We start from the raw sequence: 22810 nt of genomic DNA on the forward strand, positions 1-22810 counted from the left end.
TTTAGCCATCAACCAGAGTAGCAGTTTCCAGGGCTAGGTACTTACCATCTTATCTTTTTCGTCTTAGTCCCAATTGACATTTAATCGCAAATGTACTTTTTATCGGTTCTCTATTCCACTCTTCCCATGTTTCTAATGCATCGCAGCATAAAGCTGTCAAGAGTTAGTTAGTTTTCCTAGGTGCTCACAATCCTGTCTAAAAATGGGCTAGTCTGTCTCTCATGTCAGAGCTGGTTAGAGTATGCCTTTCAGATATATATTTTCTATGGATATTTTGATTTGTCTACTAAAATAGGAGATATAATCACATAGCAAGTGAAAGATGAGCATCCTAATAACACATAATCTTCCAGAAATGCTGCAGCAACCAGCCAATTAAGGACCAACACAATTTCCTTCCATAACCAGCAACTCTAAATGAGCTGAACATTTGCCAAAGAATGCCATAGATCTAGTGGTAGCAGAGCTTGCTAATGTCATGTGACACACTGGGCTCAGCCCAGACCATCTAGTCAGTGTCCCCCATACTCTTTCCACTATCAGATGAGGCTCAAAAGATGCTGAAAACTCATCTCAGGGCAATCAGCATACAGTGGTAGCAGATTGCGGTCAAGTAACTTCCCCAAGCTCTTCTTTGATCTGCCATGAGACCCACACACTCTTCCTGCCACCAAACGTTCTTCTCTTCGAAGCCTTGTTGTCCTCACTAGGACATCTATGGACACAAGTGAATGAAAACAAGAGAAATGTGCATTTTCCCCAGCCAAAGCCTCTTTGAGTCACACCTATATTAAGCAGACACAATGTGCCTAATCATACAGAAGCATTACTTCTGACTCTTACCAAACACACACTTTACTTTTACTCGTCTTACCCACTCATGGCACAAAATGTGCTGGCACAGGAAACACTATGTTTCATGATCATCAGTGCCCACTATGTAGCATGCCGGTAAGTGGGCACCGCACAAATTATCTTCATGCATAATCTCAGTGCACATTCCTCAAAGAAACATGGCTCACCCCACAGTCCACACATATCCTTGAATGTCTTACTACCTTAGACTGCACTGTACAACACCATCAACTGCACTGATAAAATCAAAGCAAGCCTTGAAGTAATTCAAGAAACCGCTATACATATACTTTACAGCAAACAATACATCTCCCCTCATTTGCGCTTCTCGCCTGTCCCTCATGCTTCCTCTTCACCTCCCAGAATGCCAACTTCCATCTAATGATTATGTAGACCAACAAGCGATTCATGGAAGAACTCATGAATATCACTTCAAAACTCCTTCCTGCGGCATCTTCTTTCTAATGGACTTCAATCTTCAGGAAGTGGGGGCCAAGAAGGTAAAGAAAACTGGCTTCAATCAGCTGGAAAAAAGGAAACATCTAACTATTTATCATCAATCGAACCTACTAAAAGCAGCATGAATGACCCGGTTGACTAACAGTCCATCCCACACAAATGCCAATGCCAGGTGCCCTTAGACTGGCCAGATCAATTTTCAATTTCCATTCATCACACACTACCTACACACCACAGCAAGGAAAAACCTACAACTCAAGAATTCTGTTCCTTCAGAAACTTCCACATCAATGTTTTTGAAGATGATTCTATCTCTCTAGCATCCAGCACCCAATTCTTTATACGTGGCAGTTTCCTCCTAAACACTCCCAACGCCCTACAGTAAGTCAATGTGGATGAATCTGTCCAACCACTAAGAGCCTGTAGGGATGAACATGAACAAGCAAAGTTATCAACACGCAGATACTAATTCTTTTTACCAATGGAAGCAAAATGTTTATTGTCTGGTAAGAAGAAATAGGCGAACCTAGTTTACAGGAAAAACACACACATTTGACAGCTCTATAAGGTACCCACAGGAAAGTCTGCATTACAAACAAAGCAACCTGCTACAAAATTACCATGTAAGAAGCATGACATAAACGCAAATCAGTCTTTAGAGCCTGACATTTGCCAGTGATCCTTCAGGGTCACCCATAATCCACACCACAGCAAAACACAATACTAAACATAATGTACTCGTAAATAAGATCAAGAAAATTAGATCTGAACTTCAAAGTGACTATTACCATGCTCCATTCCACCCAACAAAATATCAACAAGGCCCAGTTCCCTTCTCTTTCTCAGCTCTAGTTGACATCATCACAGAACTGAAGGTCACTTCATTTGAAGAGGACTTGTTCTCCTCAAAAATGTTTAAATTCACTTAAGAATGATACATACCCATCCTTTATAGAATCAGTGTCTCACTTCCCAAGATTCTTCCCTGATGTACCCCTCCACGAAAACATAACTTTTTAACCTTGACAACTTATGACTACCATTCAATCTATAGACAGTTGTAGCATAGATGCTGACAATACACAAGACATACATACATGATACTCTACGAACGGATAACAAGAATGATCTGTCCCCTTATCCTTTCCAATCTGTCTGCATCTTTCGATAAGTTGATTGTTACATAATGCTCAATATACTGTCACAATATTTGGGGTTTAATGACTCTGGGCCCGATTCACAAAAGTAATCTGAGACAAAATTCTAACTTTACGACTTTTGTTATTCACAAAGAACATTTAGGAGTACTAAAGTTAGGATTCCTAACTTTAGTACTCCTAAATGCATTTTGTGAATACCGAAAGTCGTAAAGTTAGGATTTTGTCTCAGATTATTTTTGTGAATCGGGCCCTCTGTGCTTTAGTTACCATTCCTTACATTGCCAATATGGACAGGGCAGTCAAGAAAAGTATCTCCGCGTATCAGTGATGCTCCTTCACTGCTGGTGTCCATACCGATGCATACTTTCCCTTGACATCTTTAACCTCTGCATGGTGTCACTTTTAGTCAACTAGACAACCACAATATCAAAATATGCCATTAGAAGGTTTGCTAACACTTGCAAGGGTACTTGTGCGGTGCCACACAATATTGCACTGCGCTTGCAGGCTGTTATAATGTATGGTAATTTACTGTTGCATTTTGTGTTATGTTGTGTTATGTTGAACAGCATCTTCGCTTCCGGGCAAAACTTTAGTAAATCTATCCTCAGATCTCTTCATGAAGTTCTCAGCCATCAAAGTCATCCACTGTCCCGGAGGCTGCCTCTCCCTCATTCAAGCATAAATGTCCAGCAACTACCACAAGCAAAAATTAAGCAAAAATAAATGGCTATTAATCAGCATGCCTAACAAAACTAAAAGTCCAAGAATAGGTGACATACAGGGATCTAGCTGGCATCATCCACAACTACCCAGGGACACCAGACTGTTTGCCTCCACCTTTGACAGTGACCAGTCTTTCCCGAACCCCCTTGCCAAATAAAAGGCCAGATCACCTGGTATCATATCCCTCTTCTCTAAAGGGTAAGCTATTCCTATGAGAAGAAGATTTTGTAACCAATGATGAGAGGTCTGCAGTGTGGTGATAACAGACAGAGGTCTCACAGCCCAATACACCTCGACTTGTGTGAAGATTAGGCTTTCTGAAACAGTCATGACAGGGAAAATACCGAATTAAAGCAAGGGTGTGTCCAGCCCCGTTTTATTTAATTTGTATACAGCTGACATGCTTTTGGCCTTAAAACATGCAAATCTGATTCCTCCAAAAATTTGAGCATCTAAAATTACACTAATACAATATGCTGATGATATAGTGTTACTGGACCACTTGCAAGTGGGTATTTAAAAATCCCTAAGCGAGCTTCACATATATAATGAAGTAAAAAAAATGATTGTCAAAGAGGCGAAGACAAACGTGGTTGTCTTCGAACAAAGTAAGAGGTAAGCAAATATTGTTTGGAGTCTGGGTACCCTAAAAGTCCAATGGACAACCACCTACAATTATCTGGGTGTGTGGCTGACAGCAAAGGGAGGAACCAAAACTCACTTGGGCCACCTTAAAACGAAGTCAGCACTGATCATCACGAGATTAAGCCAATTTAACACAATCTTAGAGAGCCCATCCACAACACCAATTAGATGGGTTCTCCAGCCTCCCTTTTACCAGCAATTAACTATGGCCACGAGGTCTTTCCGGGCAATCTCACCAAAACACTTGACAAAGTACAACTCCTAGCATACAAGAGAATTTTTAGACTCCAAACCAAACAAGAGGTTACATGATCAGATTAGAACTAGGTTTGGAGGTTCAAATGTGGTCTAACATGGGTGCTTTCCTAAAATACCAGTATAGGATAATTAAGGCACCACCAAACACCTTGAAATCAATCCTCCAACAGATCTTCATCCTAAAGTTGAACCCTTGGTTGAATTATTTAAACAAATTAGTGGACTCACTTCAAATAGATCTGTTAGTGCTAATCAATACATTGCTTACACATTCAGCCCTGAAAATAATCATCAAAAGGCAGATAAAACAAAGTAAATGTTATCTGATTTGTCAAAATTTAAATCAAAGAGTACTCTGATACTTGCAGCAGTGGCCACTTCTTATGACACCCATTAACAGCCCTATCTGAGGCCAAAGTCATACCTTCGGTGTGCAATTGGAAAGACATGTTTAAAACAAATCATGGCTGGGAGGTTGATTAGACTGATTAGCCAACAATTTGCTTTGTGGCTTCTAGATCGCATGCACTTTAAGAACTGTTTTGCACATTTGAACTACCTTGCTCAGGTCTGAGAAGACATTTATCCTCAGGTATTATCCATAACTCTTAAACTTTCACGGGACTCAATAAAAACTGATTGTATCTACTTTTGCATTAAGACAATACGCACTATATGTACCTTTTGGACAGCCTTGCCACTTTAGCACACCAATGATCTGGTTTCAGCCTTGGCTTTGCCAATGAACTTGCAACTTTTACTGTTTTTATTCCCATCAGATAAAACCTGATTTGCATTTAAGTGTTTGTACACACCTTGTAATGATTTTAATTAATTATTCAATGTAGGAACTAACTAACTGACAGACAGTGACCTGTTTCTCAGGTAATTATTGGTATGGTGACCTCTCATACTTACCAGAAACTCTATCAGCATATATTTTGCCCCCCCCCCAACTTGGTTCAGAGAAGTCAAGCAACGCAAGAATCATAGGCCATATTTATGGAATTTGTTGCGCAGAGCAGAAAAACAAGTCACCTTACTGCACTGCCCTGCGTCACAGGGAAAAGGTTAAGAATGGGCCATATTTATATAATAAAGCACATTTCTGTCCTTTTTCCTTACACTGGTGCAGTTTTGGGAGCATGGGGTCCATGCAGGCACCCTTGCAGAGTGGTGCAAGTGTGCCTTTGTTGCATGCAAGATTGTTTTTGTGCAGGAAGGGGCACCTCCCTGCACAAAAACAATCCTGAGTGACTTTTCCATCCTTCTATGTGAGCTGCAGCACACATAGAAAGAAGAAAAAACGAGGAGAAATAAAGATATTTCTCCTCGTTATGTTTCTCCTGGGAAGGCATATGTTTTTGGCCCATTCCCGGGTTTATAAGTCCTTGTAAATCTGAGAATGCTTTAAAAACCACAGGAGTTTTGTTGGAACACCTACGAAGGCGCTGCATTGCCTTTCTCCATATTTTTTAAGCCACTCAGAGCCATGCAAAGTGGCTATGTGTGGCTTCATGAATATTAATTAGAGGTTTGCGTCACGCAGCTACCGCTTTGCGTTGTGCAAGCATGACGCACAGCTCTCGCAAATATTCCCCCACGTTTCTAAAAATCTTTGGAATGCACTTCGCTGGTGTATAAAAATGGCAAGCATTTACTTGATGATTATTAAAGCCTTAGAAAATATGAATAATAAGAAACTGAATGCAAAGAAAATACCTACTCTCTCATAAAGGTTATCTAACAAATTCCTACATCATTTTCTTCTGTTTTGTAGAAATGTACCCTAGACCCTCGCACCTTCCTTCAGCTGTCAATAATCTAAGTCCATAGGCAAATCACACTTTTGTCTATCAAATTGTCTCCCAGGAGAGTATTCCTCTCTCTGGCTGCTAGCCAGAGCACTGTCTCTCTAAACTATTTGCAGTTAGTAGAGAAAGTGTGAATAGGCACCGCTTATTTCCCAAGATGCCTGTGAGAATACGTCATGGGAGTCACACTATGAGACAGCCGTGCTAGCAATGAGAATCCTGTTTTCCAAAGTGGCTTATACACTTTATTACAACAGCATTAGTACCAATAAAAGCACAAATAGGAGAATTATGAGCGCATATAGCACACGATGAACCTGTAAACTTTCATAACATAAGATACACTACTAAAACCCATATTATATCACACTACCAAGTGGAAAGGGCCAAAGGTCATACACATAATAGTCTGAAACCCCATGTACCAGATTCATGTGCCACATGGATGGAGGCAATGCATGTCTCGAAGGTATTCCCAACTCTTCACTGGTCTCTCTGTAGCAGTCAGACTTCTACAGGCTCAAGAAATACAAGCAACTCATCCCAGCCTTCTTCAACATTCCCCGGCTCGCCCTCATAGCCCACACCCTCTTCTAAGCCTATTGCATCAACTACCTTGCTGTTACCACAATTCAACCTCGGTCCGTGCAGGCAACAGCTGTGGGGCGGTGGGGCCGTGTAAAGGTAGATTTCGAGGGACGGTGCGGGGGTGGGGGGGGGGGGTGGGGGTGATTCATTATTTATTTAATTTTCCCCTTACTCGGCCCCACTGCTGTTACTGCGGCTGCCATCATTGCCAAAATGCAAAAAGACAAGACCGGGATAAAAATGCTCTTAATCTCCATGCCTCGGAGACAATATTCTTCACAGATCTCGTGCGCCTTATCGCTTAATTTGAGCCAGTGGTTTCCGGTGCTCGGCAGCACCGGAACTGAATTGTCTACACCGGTGCTTGTGACAGTCCGCCACAAGGTGGCGATGCAGTCTAATTTAGAGATGGTCACAGCAACAGTTAATTATCGCTGCCCAAGCTGTTCTTATAGCTTTGGGGCCTGAAGTAGTCAGAATTATCACACATGTAGGAGTGTGACGATTAGTAGTTGTGTTGTTACTGCCATTGGCAGCATAGCAAGGGCAATGTGTGGTGCGAGCTGCAGTGGCCTCCCGACTAGATCCCTGACTCTTATTTTTTTACAAATTAAGTACTGCTTATTGCGTCGGTAATTCAGAGGGGAGATAAAGAGGCACATGCATCTCTTCAAGGAATCGCTTATCATCCAATGCCAGCCCTTGTATTTCTGCATGTCTAGGAGTCATCACCGCCTATGATCCGTTTCCGTACCCCATCTTCACTCGTCCCTAGCCCTGTCTACCTGCACACACAGTTCTCCATTGCTTCCTAGATAGGTTTACATTATGGACATCTCTATACACTCACAGAGTAATTCAGTGATAGTCTCTCAGACATTTCCCTGGGTCACTTCTTCCTCTGGCATAAAGGTGTTCAGTGCTGGCCTGTCACACTCTTGCTTCATGTCATTGCTCCTCCTAGCTTCCTAGTACTCATCTGTCACACACTGGTCCTGGACCAGTCTCCCTGAGCCAGCCTAACACACAGTTTCTGGTGTTAGAATTACAAAATCTTCTTTCCTCTAATTCAGTCTATCTTCAGATATAAATATGTCCAGTGCTAGCCCATCACACTCACAATAGACTCTCCCCATGATCTAGCATTCTCCCAGAATAGAGTTGATCAGGGTTCAGCTTTCCCACTACTCATCACATGGTCTGTTTGTCCCACTGTATAATGCATTCGGAGATATCCTGTCACCCTTCTGTCTTCTCTTTCCAGCAAAGAGTCACACCCATCTTGCTGGGGTCAATCTCTCTCTAAGCATAGAGATGTCCTCCACTAGGTAGCCAGCAGTCTCTCTCTTCAGTTCTCTGCTTATCTATATAATGTTTAGAATATTTCCAACCAAGGGGTAATTATGTCAGTATATCAAGGACTAATACAGGCAAAACTCCAATAGAAATAAGCATTCCTTTCTGCTTCAGGTTCTCCAGTAACAGGCGTTCTCTCTCTTCTTTGTTTCCTAGCTTCAGCCTGTCTCCCACTGTAGAACCCTCCAGCTCGGTGGTTGCTTTGGAGTGGATGGATGTGCAGCCATCAATTGGGACCAAGGTCTCTGATTACATCCTTCATCATAAGAAAGTGGATCAGTACTCGGACACAGATTTATATACAGGTATGTGCTTTAGTTGAATCAAATAAACATTTCCTCAAAGCTTCACTGGGTGGGTGTCGTGTCAGAAGATGCCACCAGGTTGGTTTTGGTTTGTGTACCCAAGCAGTTTTTGTAATGATCCCCTATACCTCAAATGTCTGTTCTGCTCCCCGTTTCCCCAAAAATATGAAACTGCACCCTGCCTCCCCTTCACTATTCTTCTTGTGTACCATTTGGAATCCACTTCCACCTGACTCCTTCTTCTACTTGCCACCCTCTTTGGTTTTTTTCTTCCACTCTTCGTCATGCACCCTGGGTTTGAAGGCTTCCTAGAATTACAAGGCTAGCACCTTTCCCACCAGTGTCGTACCAAAGGTGGTATAAACGGCTTTTCTATACCTCTACTACCATATCGTATAAATCATGTTATGTCGTGCATCGTTCATTCTCAATGACTTAAGGAAAGTGCACCCAAGGCCATCACCTTGACTTCCTCCCAAGACCTCTGAGTTCCTGTCCCATTTGTCTATTTATTCTGCACAGTTTCTGAAAATGAAAAATGATTCAAAGATAATCAATAAGTACGGAACACAAAACAAACTGGAGACCATTAAAAAAATAAAGAATTTGCGTTATCTTCAATTGTTGTTCAAAACGCAAGGTACCACAAGACTTGGGATAGGACGCTAACTATCTGGTTTGCCTGGTAAGATATGCTTCACACAACCCATGAAAGGGAGACTGTCTCCATCTTCCAGGGCTAGTAGTATGCACAGAATTTGAGTGCCCAAACACCAATGTCCCCATAGTGTCAATCAAAGATGGACATCTCCCAAAACAGTCTAGCCTGCTCCCAACAATCAGTACCCAGTCAGCAAATCCTAGTTGTACTAAATATACCTTAAAGCCCTGGCTCATGCTTTGGAACTTGGCTTATCTCCCCTGCTGTCAGGAATTCGACCTTGAGTATGCAACACACACTCACACATTTTCCTTTGTTCTGTCCATTGAATCAGCCATTGGACCTTGCCCCTGGGATATATCTGCTCATGTGTGAATTAGAGGATCCTGGTCCTAGGATCAGAGCTGATTAAGCCCTATTTAACCCTGACTCATGCTGATGAGATCAGTCCCTGAATTCTTGCTTTGGAATCCTCCACTGAATAGTGTCTTTGAGATGCACTATGTGATTCTGACCTTAGGATTATGTCTCTAGGGCTAGCTGAAGTAGAAGATTTAGATGTTGATATCTGGGATGAAATATGAAATGCATAAGCATGAAGATCTCTGGTAAACACCTCCAAATCCTTCTCACCATAACAGAAAGTCCTGGTAGCAGGGCTGCGTTTCTATTGTCAACCTATGGAAAATACCTTCCTTGCATCACAGCTGAATTTGAGAACTGCTACCATCTCACACTATCAGTACAATCACATGTGGCTCTGTTGTAATTATTTCCACAACATCTATTTTTTTACTTTTATGGGAAGTCACGCAGTGAACCTTACTCGCAGATATTAATTACACATATTAATTTGCTTTTCATAATAACCACCAACCTCATAATTTCTTTTCCAAATATATTGTCTACTTGATTCCAAAAAGTCTTTCTAATAGTAGTATATCAAAATTGAAACAGGGTGTGCAGATCCAATGATGGCAAAGGAGGAGCTCGTGCAGGTCAAAAAACAGTGCTGCAGTTAAAAAAGAACAAGTTCATCAATGAGATTCACATATTCACTCATATTGTAAAAGGAAATGATGAGTCTGGTGGTGATTATGTAATTCAAATTAATATGTGTAAATAATATGTCTGACCGAGGTTCTTTGTGTGACCTCTCCTAACAGGTAAAAGCATAGATGATGTTGAAACAATTCCGAAAGAACCATATGTGATTAGAATGATTATTTGCCCAGTTCCCCCATCAGCTATTACACACACCATCTCAAACTCTTGACTCTTTTACCTGAATTATGGCAGACTCAAAACAGCCGGGGATAAGAGCTGTAACACCAAACCTTGTATGTGTATCCCCACTAATACTTGTTGGTATTTCCTTGTGGTATGTCACTATGACTGATGTCATGTTCCTCCTTCTCCAGTTGCCTGCTTGCTTATTGGTTCCTCTGAGTGTCAGTTTAGCCGTCTCCTCACCTGACTCTTAGTGTCTATCATTGATACAGAGCAGAAATGTTGCATACTGAAACTTTGTCTCACTGGGTTATCATGTTAGACCTGTCAACCTTAGGGTGGTCTTCCCCATTTGCCTTCTCCCCTTCTGCTTTGCTGACTTCACATAAGACTGTGCACTTTACCACGGCTAACAAATGCTAAAGTGCTTTTTCTCACTCCCTAAAACATGACAAAATTAGCTTACACCTGATTGACATATTTAATCTACTTAGAAGTCCAGAATAAAGTGGTATACCATATACTCAGGGCCGCTAAATTAAATGCTACTAGTAGGCCTGCAGTACCTATTGTGTCACCCTCTTAAGTAAACCCTTAAAACACTGATTGGATTTTTGTTGTTTTGGTGTCAATTTATTAAGTTTTCCTCTATTTTTCTAAAATATTGTGGGATGTTTCTTGTACCATGTCTTTATTACTGTTCTAGTGCTGCATAAATACTTTACGTTGTGCCTAAATTAAGCCTGACTGCTTTTGTGCCAAGCTACCAGAGGGTTAAGCACAGGCTAATGTAGGGTCTCTTTGTGGTTCACCCTTACAAGGAGTGAGGCTGTTGCTTCAGAAGGACTCATCCCCCATAAAACAACAACCCAATCTCTCCAAGTGTACAATGGCGTTCACAGTGTTTCTGCAAGCTTCATGTCTGACTCCCATGTTGACCCTGTTCTCGAAGTACCTTCTCGGCTGTAATAGAAACATATCCAGCTACCTCATTGACTTCTAATTCTGTGTACAAGCCAGTTGTCTTTGGATCTCCCAGTCTTGTTACCACAGAGGTATGCCATCCCATTCCCTGCTGTTCAATCCAGTTAGCATATCAGGACTAGTTGTCATTATTGCCCTATCAGCACATCCTATCCACCTGGTCATTAAGACAACTGATCCCAAGTACTAAGTGGGCATAATTACAACTGTTCCTTATATGCTGAGTATACTGGAAATTGCCTGGGGTATGCTAAAGTGGCATATTGGTAGAAGCTACCAAGGAAGTGGTAAGCAAGTTTAATTGTTGTTGGAAATTGTGTGCTAACTTGAAAAAATGGCCATTGGCCATTATAAGTTAACTCATAAAAAATAGTCATGATTTACACTCTTCGTACAATGGCATCTGCCCCTTATGTGCTAACTGAGCAAAAGTTGAGCCCACCATGATGTGCAGGCTGGGTGAGCGTGAGCTAGCAATGATTAATGTCATTAAGCCAAATTTTACCCACGGTGTGCTAAGTAGAAATAATGGAAACTGACCTCAATTGTACGGGATAAGGGGGATAATGGCAACTTGGCAAGGAATGATGATAAAATGGCATAATCACGTTTGGCATATATGTGCTGAGCATGGTATTCATTGACCACGAAGTGCTTATTGGACATAATGGGAAATGGGCGAGGCGTGCTAACGGAACCAACAGGACACGGTTATGTCAAACTGAGATTTATCAAAACTGACAGATATTGGCTACAAAGGCTACTGACCATGATGTGCCAATGGGGCATAAAGATGACCAGTCTTGATATACTTATGGGTTATGAAGGAATGTTCGCTCGATGTGCCCACTGGGTGTAATGGGAAGAGGCCAAGATCTGCTTAGTGGGGAAGATCAAGGCTCTTAATAATCTGTTAAAAGACCCTAATGGAATGTTTCAAAGTATTTATTTTGCACGGTGGAAGTTGGTCATGATGTGCTTTAGTTTCTAAATGACAGTTAAGATGCCCAAAAGGCAGCTATTGGAAATGAAGCATTTCTTGTAACTACAGTGAAGTTCAGACGGGGCCATTTTATTACATTTTTCTTAGTACACATATAAATAGTGTGCATTGAATTACTCAGATATTTACCTGACTGGCACTTTATTCAGTACTGGAAATTAGAAGGATGTTTCCAGATCCCAGATCCACGTCTATTGTTGAGCTTCATCCGGGATCCGGCCTATTCTTGAGGAAAAATACTGACTTAAGGGCCGGGCTGGCCTTACCTGCACCAGGCATTTCCCCGCCAGGCTGGAAGGGTGGGACTGGTTTTGCAGCGGTGGGGGCTGGTTTTGTTACTGGGGGCCGGTTTTTGCAGTTGTGCTGCAATATCAGCCCAAAGTACCTAAAGCATCAGTGCTTCATTCTCGCATGCCCTCCCTCCCCGTCCCCCACCCCCGGGCTGGGCTGACAAAAGTGCCCCAGTCCGGCCCTGACTGACTTTGTCCCAATGCAGTTTGATGGCTCATAGACACATTCAGAAGAACCTGCTTTGTTTTCAGGGCAGCCTCCTGCAGGGTATGAGGAAGGTCTGTAATTTTCAGCTCCGGCTACGCACAACACAAATGCCTCACTTAAAAGACAATCATCACTCCTTTTATTTGAGTTTCGTACTGGTTGATAGCTTGCTGAAGGTGTAAACCCTTGGTGCCAATATCAATCCCATGCTAACAACAAAGACACTCAGCTTGCACTTCACACATGCTTAAGAGATCAACTATGATTTGGTGGCAGGTTTTGTATTTTTCTAGCGCTGTATGTAAGCGATAAACATTGACTAAAAGGGGCAAATATACTCTTCTATGGGAGTAATTACAATAATTACAATTTATATAGCAGTTACTAATAGGTTTTTGTTATCCAATAGACCCTTTTGAGCAACCTTAGAATAACGAAAGATGGCGAAAGAAACAGTGAAGTTCAACAGTAAAGCCTTGCTTTTTGTGGCAGTTCCTTGACACTGGTTCATAACTCACTGAGCTATATTACATGGATTATAACTTGGGGCCTGCAGGGAACACAAAGATCTATGCCCCAAAAGCAGTATCCCACTGAGTTGTCCACATAAAATACAAATATGTGACCTGTATGCTACACATCATGATTTTTTGCAGACTTCCCCTCAGCATCACCATACCCCTTTTATCTGATACTCATCAGGGTGTACTTCTTTCCAAGAGTCGCAGTCCTATTCTGTGCAGTGCATCAGGGTTTTTCTCCCCATACCTGTTACAGGACCCCAACCAGGAGGGCTTCTTTACAAGAATGCAATGCCTCTTCTGTGCACTCCAGCAAGGTTGTCTTCTTCCCAGCAGTTGCATATTGTGTTTTTTAGCCCCTTCGCTGCGGGAGTAATTCCCCCGCTGTGCTGGGGGGGAGGGGGCACACACAGCGCCCGCATGCTCATGACGAGCTCAGCCCGTCATGAGGCACGGCGCTCCTGTGCTCATGACGAGCTCAGCTCGTCACAGATGCACCGGCTCCCGTGGAACGCTCAGCACAGCAGCGGAATTCTCCCCGCACCTGAGCGTTCCACGGCTCATGGCGAGCTGAGCTCGTCATGAGCACCGGAGCACCGTGCCTCATGACGAGCTCAGCTCGTCATGAGCATGGTAAAGGTTAAACACCTCTTCCCCTCTGGAGGGCGATCCTTTTTCTGGGAGTACCATGCCTCTCCTGTACACTCCAGCATGGTTTTCTTGCTCTGAGGCAGCACCAACACTCAGGTAAAATCCCCCCAGCTTAATGGAGTGCCATATCTGTCTTTACACTCCATCAGGGTTCTCTTACTCTGAGAAGGTCCATGCCTCAGGTAAAAGGCCCCCAACAGGGAAGACATCCTTCTGAGGATGACATGTCTGACCTGTACACTCCAGCTGGGTTGTCATTCTCTGGGCTGTGTCATGCCTCAGGGAAAGGACACTAACACACTGGACATCTTCCCAGTAGTGCCATGCCTGTCCTTTACACTCCAGCAGAGTTGTCTTCCGCTGCGCAGTTCCATGCCTCAGGTAAAGGACCCCCAATAGGACAGACATCTTTCTGAAGGTGCCATGTCTGGCCTACGCAGCCCAGCAGGGTTGTCATCCTCTGGGCAGTGCCACACCACATGGAAAGAACCCCAACACAGTCTGCATCTTTCCAAGAGGTCCATGTCTGTCTTTTAACTCTCCGGCAGGGTAGCCTTCTTCCGAGAAGTCTTTGGCCTACCTTGATAATAAACTCCAGGATGCTATGAATAAGTCGTCCAGTCTTCTGTCCCTGCTATGTGATTTCAGTGGCTTGCCTGTCCTGCAGTTAGTTTTTTTTAAGTTAACACCTCTTTCTGGCTGTAGCCTCTGAGTGTCTTCGTCACAGTCAGTGTTAGACCTGGCTTCTTTGGTGTGGTTTCCCCTGACTTTTTCTCTCTATCTCCTGTATTTTGTGACGCTGTGCTGGATTTTGTTTTTGCTGGTTTAGATGCTTTGGGCACTTTGCCACTGCTGATCAGTGTCAAAGTGCAAGTGCTCCCTGTGTAAATTGTTATTGTAATTGGTTATCCATGATTGGCATATTTGTATTACCAAGAAGTCACTAGTAAAGTGCACTGAGTGTGCTAGGGCCGGTGATTCAAATACTACTAGTGGGCCTGCAGCACTGATTGTGCCACCCACATGAGTAGCCCTAAAATGGTGTCTCAGGCCTGCCACCACAGTGCCTGTGTGCAGTCTGTGGACTGCCATGTCAACCTGGCCAGTGTCCCCACTGACCAGGCCTAACCCTTCCCTTTCTGTACACATTGGACACCCCTATGGATGTCTGGGCAGGGTGCAGTGTATGTAAAAGGTAGAGAATGTACTAGTGCAGGTGACATGCTCTTATAGTGAATTGCAGCCATTTTCGTTTTTTGCTATTGTAAGGCTATATTGCCCATAGGCTATAATGAGGAATGCTGTGCACAGTGGGTACCTGCATATCTTCCAATAGGAGCAAAATAGGACATAAACGTCTGGTATCCCTGAACTCAGAATTTAATAACACATCTTTTAGGAAAGGTGGTTTTTAAATCCTGTGTTTGAGAACAGCACTTTTAGAAAGTGGCTGTTCTCTTGTCTGACCTTTCTGTGTGCCTTGGCCTATTTGTGAATTGACTGTCTGGTTTGTGAGTAACAGGGCTGGGTGGCTCCCAGAGGCTGAGTGGGCCATCCCTGGGCTGAATAGCTCCATCTGCATCTAGAGTGGTGGGAGGGGGTAGCACCTGGGCCTGAATAGGGCTGTGCCTGCCTTCCACAATGCTGGCTCCACCTCTTGCTGGGCGGCTGACGACCCTGCCCCTCTCTCTGAAAGGAAAGGAGATGCCAGGAAAACAAAGTGCTCAAGGAACACCCAGAAGTGGTTCAGACCGGGCTCAGAGCCCTCCTGCACAAAGGGAAGAAATACTTTTTGTGGTCTAAGTACAGGACCCCAGACTACAGAAAATTAGATCATCCTGGAATCAAGAAGGAACCTCTGCCAAGGAGAAAGCTGGAAGACTGAAGAGGAAGGACTGTCCTGCTGTGTGTTTGTGGGCTGACCTGCAGTTGCTTTGCTGCCAAGGAGAGGGGAAGGACTTTGATTTGTGCTGTTTCCCCTTGCTTGAAGAGATCTCCAAGGACCTGAGTAGAGCTGGCTCCCTGTTAAGAAGTCCCAGGAACAAAAGGACTTCACCCCCTCTACTGAGAGATTTCTGTCCTTCCTAGAGTGCTTGGGCCAGTTGTGGTGCCTCTGGAAGTTGTAATTGTTGTTGGGAAGCTGAATAAGAAGAAACTAAAGACAGTCTGCAAAGTTTCGCGCATCGCTCGCTTGAGGAGCGCATCCCCGTCAGTGCGAGGAAATTCCCACCACCGCAAAGATCGAGATCGCTGCACCGCCTATTGCCGCTGCAAGAACCGACGCATCCTTCACTTGCGGAAAGTATCGCTCCGGTGCGGGAAGAGTACCATCACTGCGAGTTTCGTCTCAGAGCCTGTCGTCACTGGGTGAGATTGTCGCACCGCTTGCTTGCGGACCGCATTATGTTTCTGTGAAAGTTGTTGCAGAGCCATCACATTGAGGGGCTGCGAGAGGAGAAGATCGATGCTGCGCTGCACATCGCCGCCACACCTGAGATCGTCGCCGTCCCGAAGATCGTCGCATCATACCTTTGCAAGACGCTTCCTACGAAACCTGCGCATCGGAATCCATACAAGGTATCGCATCCCTCCCCATACAGACCGGAGTCAACACAGCACGCCCGCTGCGTCCAGCGGGGTTGTCGCATCGCCTCCCCAGGGTCTCAGGAGTGACGCATCACTTGTTTTTCAATGCTGCAGCTTTCCCTTGGAACTTTTGTCGCATCTAAAGGTACATTTGGCTAAAACGTGATGCAACTGTGGATTATTTTAACGCAACCTTAAGAACTCTTTTGAAATCATATCCTTGAACTGTGTATGTTGGATTTTTGTCATTTTGGTCTTGTTTAGTTTAGATTAAATACTTCTATTTTTCTAAACTGGTGTGGAGTCCATTTGTGGTGTTTTCACTGTGTTACTGTGAGTGTTGGTACAAATATTTTACACATTGCCTTTGATAATCTTGTCTGCTCGTGCCAAGCTACCAAGGGGGTGAGCAGGGGTTATCTAAAGAGTGTATCCCCCTTACCCTGACTAGAGGCCAGAGTCCCTATTTGTCACAAGTACCTACATGTGCCAACTAGAGACCCCGAATGCTAACATTCAGCATATGCTGAGAGGGTGTCTTGCTTGGTATAGCCGAAGGTGGGCGTGTTAGAACTGGGGGTATATGGTTGGCCGAGGTAGGCACCTTTATCTATGTACGGACCCTTGCTTTTGGTGAGGGTAATGGGAATACACACTTTAGATGACCCCTGCTCACCCATTGGTAGCTTGACATGAGCAGACGGGCTTATCCCAAAGGCAATGTGTAAAGTGTTTGTGCTCAAAACACATAGTAACACAGTGATAACACCACAAATGGGCACCACATCAGTTTAGAAAATAAAGTATCTTTATCTAAACTCAACAAGACCAAAATGACAAAAATCTAACATACATGTGGTAAAATTGCCCTTAAAACAGTTATTTTAAGATTAAAGCCTGTAGAAAATAAATAGCTCCACCTGGGGCTATCACAACGTCGTGACATCAATAAATCCAAAGTACGGCGCCGACTGCGATTTGCGTGGCATTGGGCACAGAGTCACATGGACCTCTAAACTATCAGTACCTGGGAAAACAAAGTCTATGACAATGCACAGCGTTGTGGAAATGAGGCGTCGGTGCCGAGATTGAGACTGGCTTCCAGGCTGCCACGGGGGAGGCGAGGTGTTGTATTCACGAGGAGGCGATGTGTCGAAACCAGGACAGGGGAAATCGGTTGTGTTGGCAGCGAGGCATCAGTTCCAGTGTGGCCATGCAAATTGAAGTTTGTGGAGTGACCCTCTTTTGTTGTAGGGGCCTTCATAACTGTATTCAGGCGCCGGCAGTGACAGAGTCGGTGCGAGCGTTGGCGTCAGGAAGGCCGATAACTGCAGGCGTCGAAGGGTGTCGAAGTTGCGGAACAGGCAGGGTGGTGCGTTGTGCACTTAATGAGTGGTGCCCCTGGCCTTTGTGCAGGTTGTGGCATCACGGCGGCATCCTTAACGGTGTCTGAGATTGTTTTTCTTGCTTCTCCTAGGTTTATTCCAGCTCCCAGCAGCAGGAACAACTTCCAGGCCCAAAACCTGGAACAGGCACCTCCTGGCAGGTCAGAACTCTCAGCAGTAGAGTTCAGGGGAGCTGGGGGTGAAGTCTTTGTGTCCCTGAGACTTCAGAAGGAGGCCAGTACACAGAAGCCCTTGAATATTCTTCTTCAGGCAGGTTTCTCAGCAAAGTTGCAGTCTTTGTCCTTTCTTTGGCAGAAGCAGTAACTGCAGGCCAACAGCACACAGCAAAGTGGCAGTACTCACAGCACTCCAGCTCTTTTCGTTGGCAAAGGTTCCTCTTGAGTCTAGAAGTGATCTAAAGTTCTGGGGTTTGAGGTCCACTACTTATACCCCATTTTGTCTTTGTTCTGCTTTGTGCCAGGGTCTCTAAGCCCAGTCCAAACCAGTTCTGTCCTCACTGGTGCAGTATGACTGGCCCTATTCAGGTCCAAGGAAAACTCCTCCCACTACTCTAAATGGAGCCAAGGCCTATTCAGCAAAGCCCTCATTCATCCAGGAAGGGCCAAGCACACCTTAACTCCCTCATTGACTGCCTACAGTGAATGTACACCCCCAGCCCCTGTCACTCCAACACTAGACAATCAATACACAAACTAGCAGAGGCACACAGAATGGTTAAATGAGAAAATGCCTACTTTCTAAAAGTGTGTATCATAAAGGAGAGTGATCCAGTTGAGGACTTTGGAGGCTGGGATCAATGCTAATCTTATCATAGAGAAGTACCTCCAAGACCATCAATCAAATCTTTTTTTCTATTGAAGAAACCAAACTATTGTTTCTTCAGGCTTTCAACTGCTGTCGAATTGGCATAAGAAGACACAGGAAACTAAATCTCTACTTGAGAGTTGAACACAACAAATTAAGGACCCTGACTGAATCCACCAGACGGTCGCCAACTAAACGTGTATCCACCATAGAGGCTAGACATCATGGCATCCTTGGGATTGTGAGCAGGACACTTAAAAGATCCCAACAGAAGGTTTCCATCCACAAGCAAACCTGAGACCCAAACGACGAAATAGGAGGTGTCCTCAAAGGACCCTGACACACCTCTTGAGAAAATCGACAGGAATCAGCTGCCTTAATGTGTCCACAAAGTTCACAGCCCTGAAGAAGACCTTCCTTGAAATACACCTTAGGCCCATTTTGAAAGTCGAACGGGTCAGTGCACTTACAAACGGGGTCAAGAGCGACTATTGAGTGTAACATCTGCGCATTAAATTGTGCATCACAGTTGCCAAAATTAAAGACCTCATCAGAATACAAATTCAAGCTCTTACCACCAGTAGAATAGGGCCCAGTAGTACTGCTGCAGACTACAATCATGAGGGTTACAGTGATAAATGCCCCACAAATCTGACAGTATAGGACACTGGATTCGCAACTGTGTATCTTTCTTCTAGTATGTTTTCTGTTTAATACCTTTTCAAATGTATAATAAACAAAGTCAAGTCATTCTTTTTGTCTATAAACGTCTTGTCCTAAACCAATGTGTTGTTAAACGCAATTTCCGTTAAATGAATGTAAAACACCACATGTACAGTGTTTGTATATGTTTACAACTGTCCTTTAAAAAAACAATGAATTGAGAAAAAGGACTGCCTGTTCATTTCCCTAAAAGTGATTGGATAAATCAATTGTGGCATGATACAGTACAGTGTACATTATTGAACAACTCATTACGTAAAAGCATGCTGAATCATGGATGCTTGAAGAAACCATTGTTTGGTTTCTTCAATAGAAAAAAAATTTGATTTATGGTCTTGGATGTACTTCTCTATGATAAAATAATACTTTCTAAAAGTGGCATTTTCAAACACACAATTTAAAAACAATCCTCAGTAAAAGATGTGATTAAATTCTGAGTTCAGAGATCCTAAACTCCATTTCTCTATCTTGTCCCAATGGGAGGTTAGTTATATTTGTAAAATGTTACAAAATAGCTCACATGTTAGCCTATGGGACCGATACCCTTTCAATAGTGAAAAATGAAATACACAGTCTTTCACTATCAGGACATGTCACACACACCAATACATGCCCTACCTTCTACATACACTGCACTCTGCCCACAGGGGTACCTTGGGCCTACCTGGGGGGTGCTTTACATGTATGAAAAGAGAAGGGTAGGGCCTGGCAAGTGGGTGCACTTGCGAGGTCGACATGGCAGCTCAAAACTGCGGACAGACACTGCAGTGGCAGGTCTGAGTCACATTTGTAGGGCTGCTTATGTGGGTGGCATAATCAGTGCTGCAGGCCCACTAGCAGCATTTCATTTACAGGCCCTGGGCACAGTCAGTGCACTTTAACAGGGGCTTACCAGTATATCAAAAATGCCAATCAGGGATAACCTATTGTAATAACAATTTGCACAGGGAGCACTTGCACTTTGATACTGATTAGCCGTGTCAAAGTGCCCAAAGCATGTAAGCCAGCACAAATGAAATCCAGCACAGCATCAAAAATACAGGAGGTAAGAGGCAAAATGTCAGGGAAAGCCACACCAAGGATGCCAAGTCTAACAGGGGGAAACTACAATTGGCTATACTGCAAGGGAGTGCGTTCAAGCCTCAGTGATGTGAAGTCGGCTTTTCGGATTGACTGGCAGTTTTCAATATCTGGCCTGTTGTGGCATGTTGGGACTGGGGGTAGAGTGAACACTTAGTGATAAAGGGTAAGTCATATTGGGTGGAGATTTGGTCATAAAAATAGTACTTGCAGGCAGAATGGTTGGAGTAAGGGAGGGGCAAGGTCCGGTGGAGGATGGCAAGCCTTTAGGGGCTTCCAACATAGTGGGCTTCCTTCCATCAATGGACAGTCTGTGCTTTTCTCTTGGCAGTGACTGTTTCGTCAGGATACCCACTACAGAAAGTTGACTTTCTGCTTCCCTTAGTCTAATTCCAATTAGTTGAGATTGATGCTTGCTATTTCCATACACAGCTCATTCTGCCTCAAGGAGTCTCCCTCAGGTTGAGAGGGATGCCTAGGCTTGGGTCCCGCAACATAAAAACCAAAGCTGCATCCAGTCACAGCCATCATGAATACCATGGGGGCGCACAGGGAGGGGGAGGGGGGTTCATTTAATAAAAATCTTTTTTTTTAAACTTGCCTTCGGTCCTGGACTCCTGCGTCGCGTCTCATGCTCTCTGCTCACAGGAAGCAGAAGCAGGCAGCCTCCCTCTCTTCTCCTAAGCCAATCAAAAAAACGCTGCAATGGCAGTGTTGTGATTGGCTAGGACGCTGCCCTTACAGGTGTCTACAGGGATGCCTTCTTCTTCATGCAGGCTGTGCAGCAGCCTACATGAAGAAAACGGATATTGCTATGACTGGTTTGGTCGGCCCTGGAGCCGACCAAACAGTCAGCGCCCATAACATTGGACTGGCCACTCCTCCCTGGACTTGCCCACCTCCTCAGCACACCAGGCATACCCTTCTTCTGCTTTCTCGCAGTGCGAGAAGTAGAAACTTACTTATACCATTTTACGTTTCTGCTTCTTGCATTGCGAGAAAGCAGTAGGGCGACGCTCCGACTCCCACATGGAGGAGCCGCCCCTGGCTGCATCTCTCAGTGAAGCCCAACAAGGCCCAAGCATGCACATGACTGATTGTGCATCCATTGACAGGTGATGTTGGATGACAGTTTTTGCTGGAATTCTCCATTGGGGCGAGAACAAAATTGGTTTTCTTACATTTGACTTTACTGAAAAAGCAGGCCGTTGTAACAACTGGAATAATTGAAAGAGTGAGTGCTTCACAGAGGTTTAGATTGACTCTTGTACTTTTGTTTATTTTCCTATTTGTTTAATTATTAATCATTTATTGACAGTTTTCTATAGTGCCAATTTGGCGCAAGGGTATTAGAGCGCTTAACAAGAGAGGGAGAAGTGTTCTAGCTAACAAACATCATAAAACAACTGATTAGCAGTTGGAAAAACAAAAGGAGTAGCAGATGATATCCCTTAATGAACAGGACCAGAAAAGAAGAATAACAATGGCAATGACAGACCAGGAAGCAACAAAAATACATAGGGATGTATGACATTACAACGCATACTTTTGCAATGCATTTTTTACAACGCAACATCCATTACAACGCATTCCATTACAACGCACGCCATTACAACAAATTGTTAAAAACTACCTTTACAACGCATTCCATTACAACGCATACTACCTTTACAACGCATACCATTACAACGCATAACATTATATTGCATGTATGGTAAGTATTGGATAGTGTAGGGGTAAACATTACTATTCTAACTCCAGGGGGGTGCAACAGTAGGGTAAGTGTTGGATAATGTAGGGTTAAAAATTACTATTCTAACTCCGGGGGGGTGCAACAGTAAGGGTAAGTGTTAGATAGTGTAGGGGTAAAAATTACTATTCTAACTCCAGGGGGTGCAACAGTAGGGTAAGTGTTGGATAGTGTAAGGGTAGTATGCGTTGTAATGTTATGCGTTGTAATGGTATGCGTTGTAATGACATGCGTTGTAGTGGTATGCGTTGTAGTGTCATGCGTTGTAATGGTTGCGTTGTAATGGCATGCGATGTAATGGATGTTGCGCTGTAAAAGTTTCGTTGTAATGGTAGTGCGTTGTAAAAGTTGCGTTGTAAAGGTTGTTTCCCACACATAGAGGGTCAATGGGAATGGGGACAGGCAGTTCATGCAAACCAGGGCACGTGACCATCCTCGCTTCAACCAAAGTGGAGGAATTTAAGATGCCATTTAGACTTGGCCAGGAACGAAGCTGTGCGAAGGGCTTGCGGGAGGGAGTCTCGGAGCTGTGTTGTACTCCTAGACACCAGGCCCGGACTGGCCGTTGTGGGCACCGGGGAATCCCCCGGTCGGCTGCAAGGGTGGGGGCCGGTTTTGGGCCCTGGGGGCCGTTTTTGTTGCAGAGCCGTTTTTGCAGCATAGCTGCAAAATCGGCCCAGTAACAAAATCGGCTGAAAAGCGGCCCTGGCAAAGTGCTCGCCCCACTCCCGCCCGGGGGGCGGGGGG

General features: G+C 44.1%; 1 protein-coding gene across 4 annotated transcripts in view; it reads left to right on the forward strand.

The window, feature by feature from the left end:
• ASTN2 (astrotactin 2) overlaps positions 1-22810 on the forward strand; it is a 2754112-nt gene that overhangs the window by 2495062 nt on the left and 236240 nt on the right. For all 4 annotated transcript variants that reach the window (XM_078641978.1, XM_078641979.1, XM_078641981.1 and 1 more), the window contains one exon: positions 8018-8166. In XM_078641978.1, coding sequence (XP_078498104.1) covers positions 8018-8166 — 149 coding nt within the window. The remainder of the gene's footprint in view (positions 1-8017; positions 8167-22810) is intronic.

This window comes from Lissotriton helveticus, chromosome 5_1 (genome assembly GCF_964261635.1).
Source record: "Lissotriton helveticus chromosome 5_1, aLisHel1.1, whole genome shotgun sequence".
NCBI lineage: Eukaryota > Metazoa > Chordata > Amphibia > Caudata > Salamandridae > Lissotriton > Lissotriton helveticus.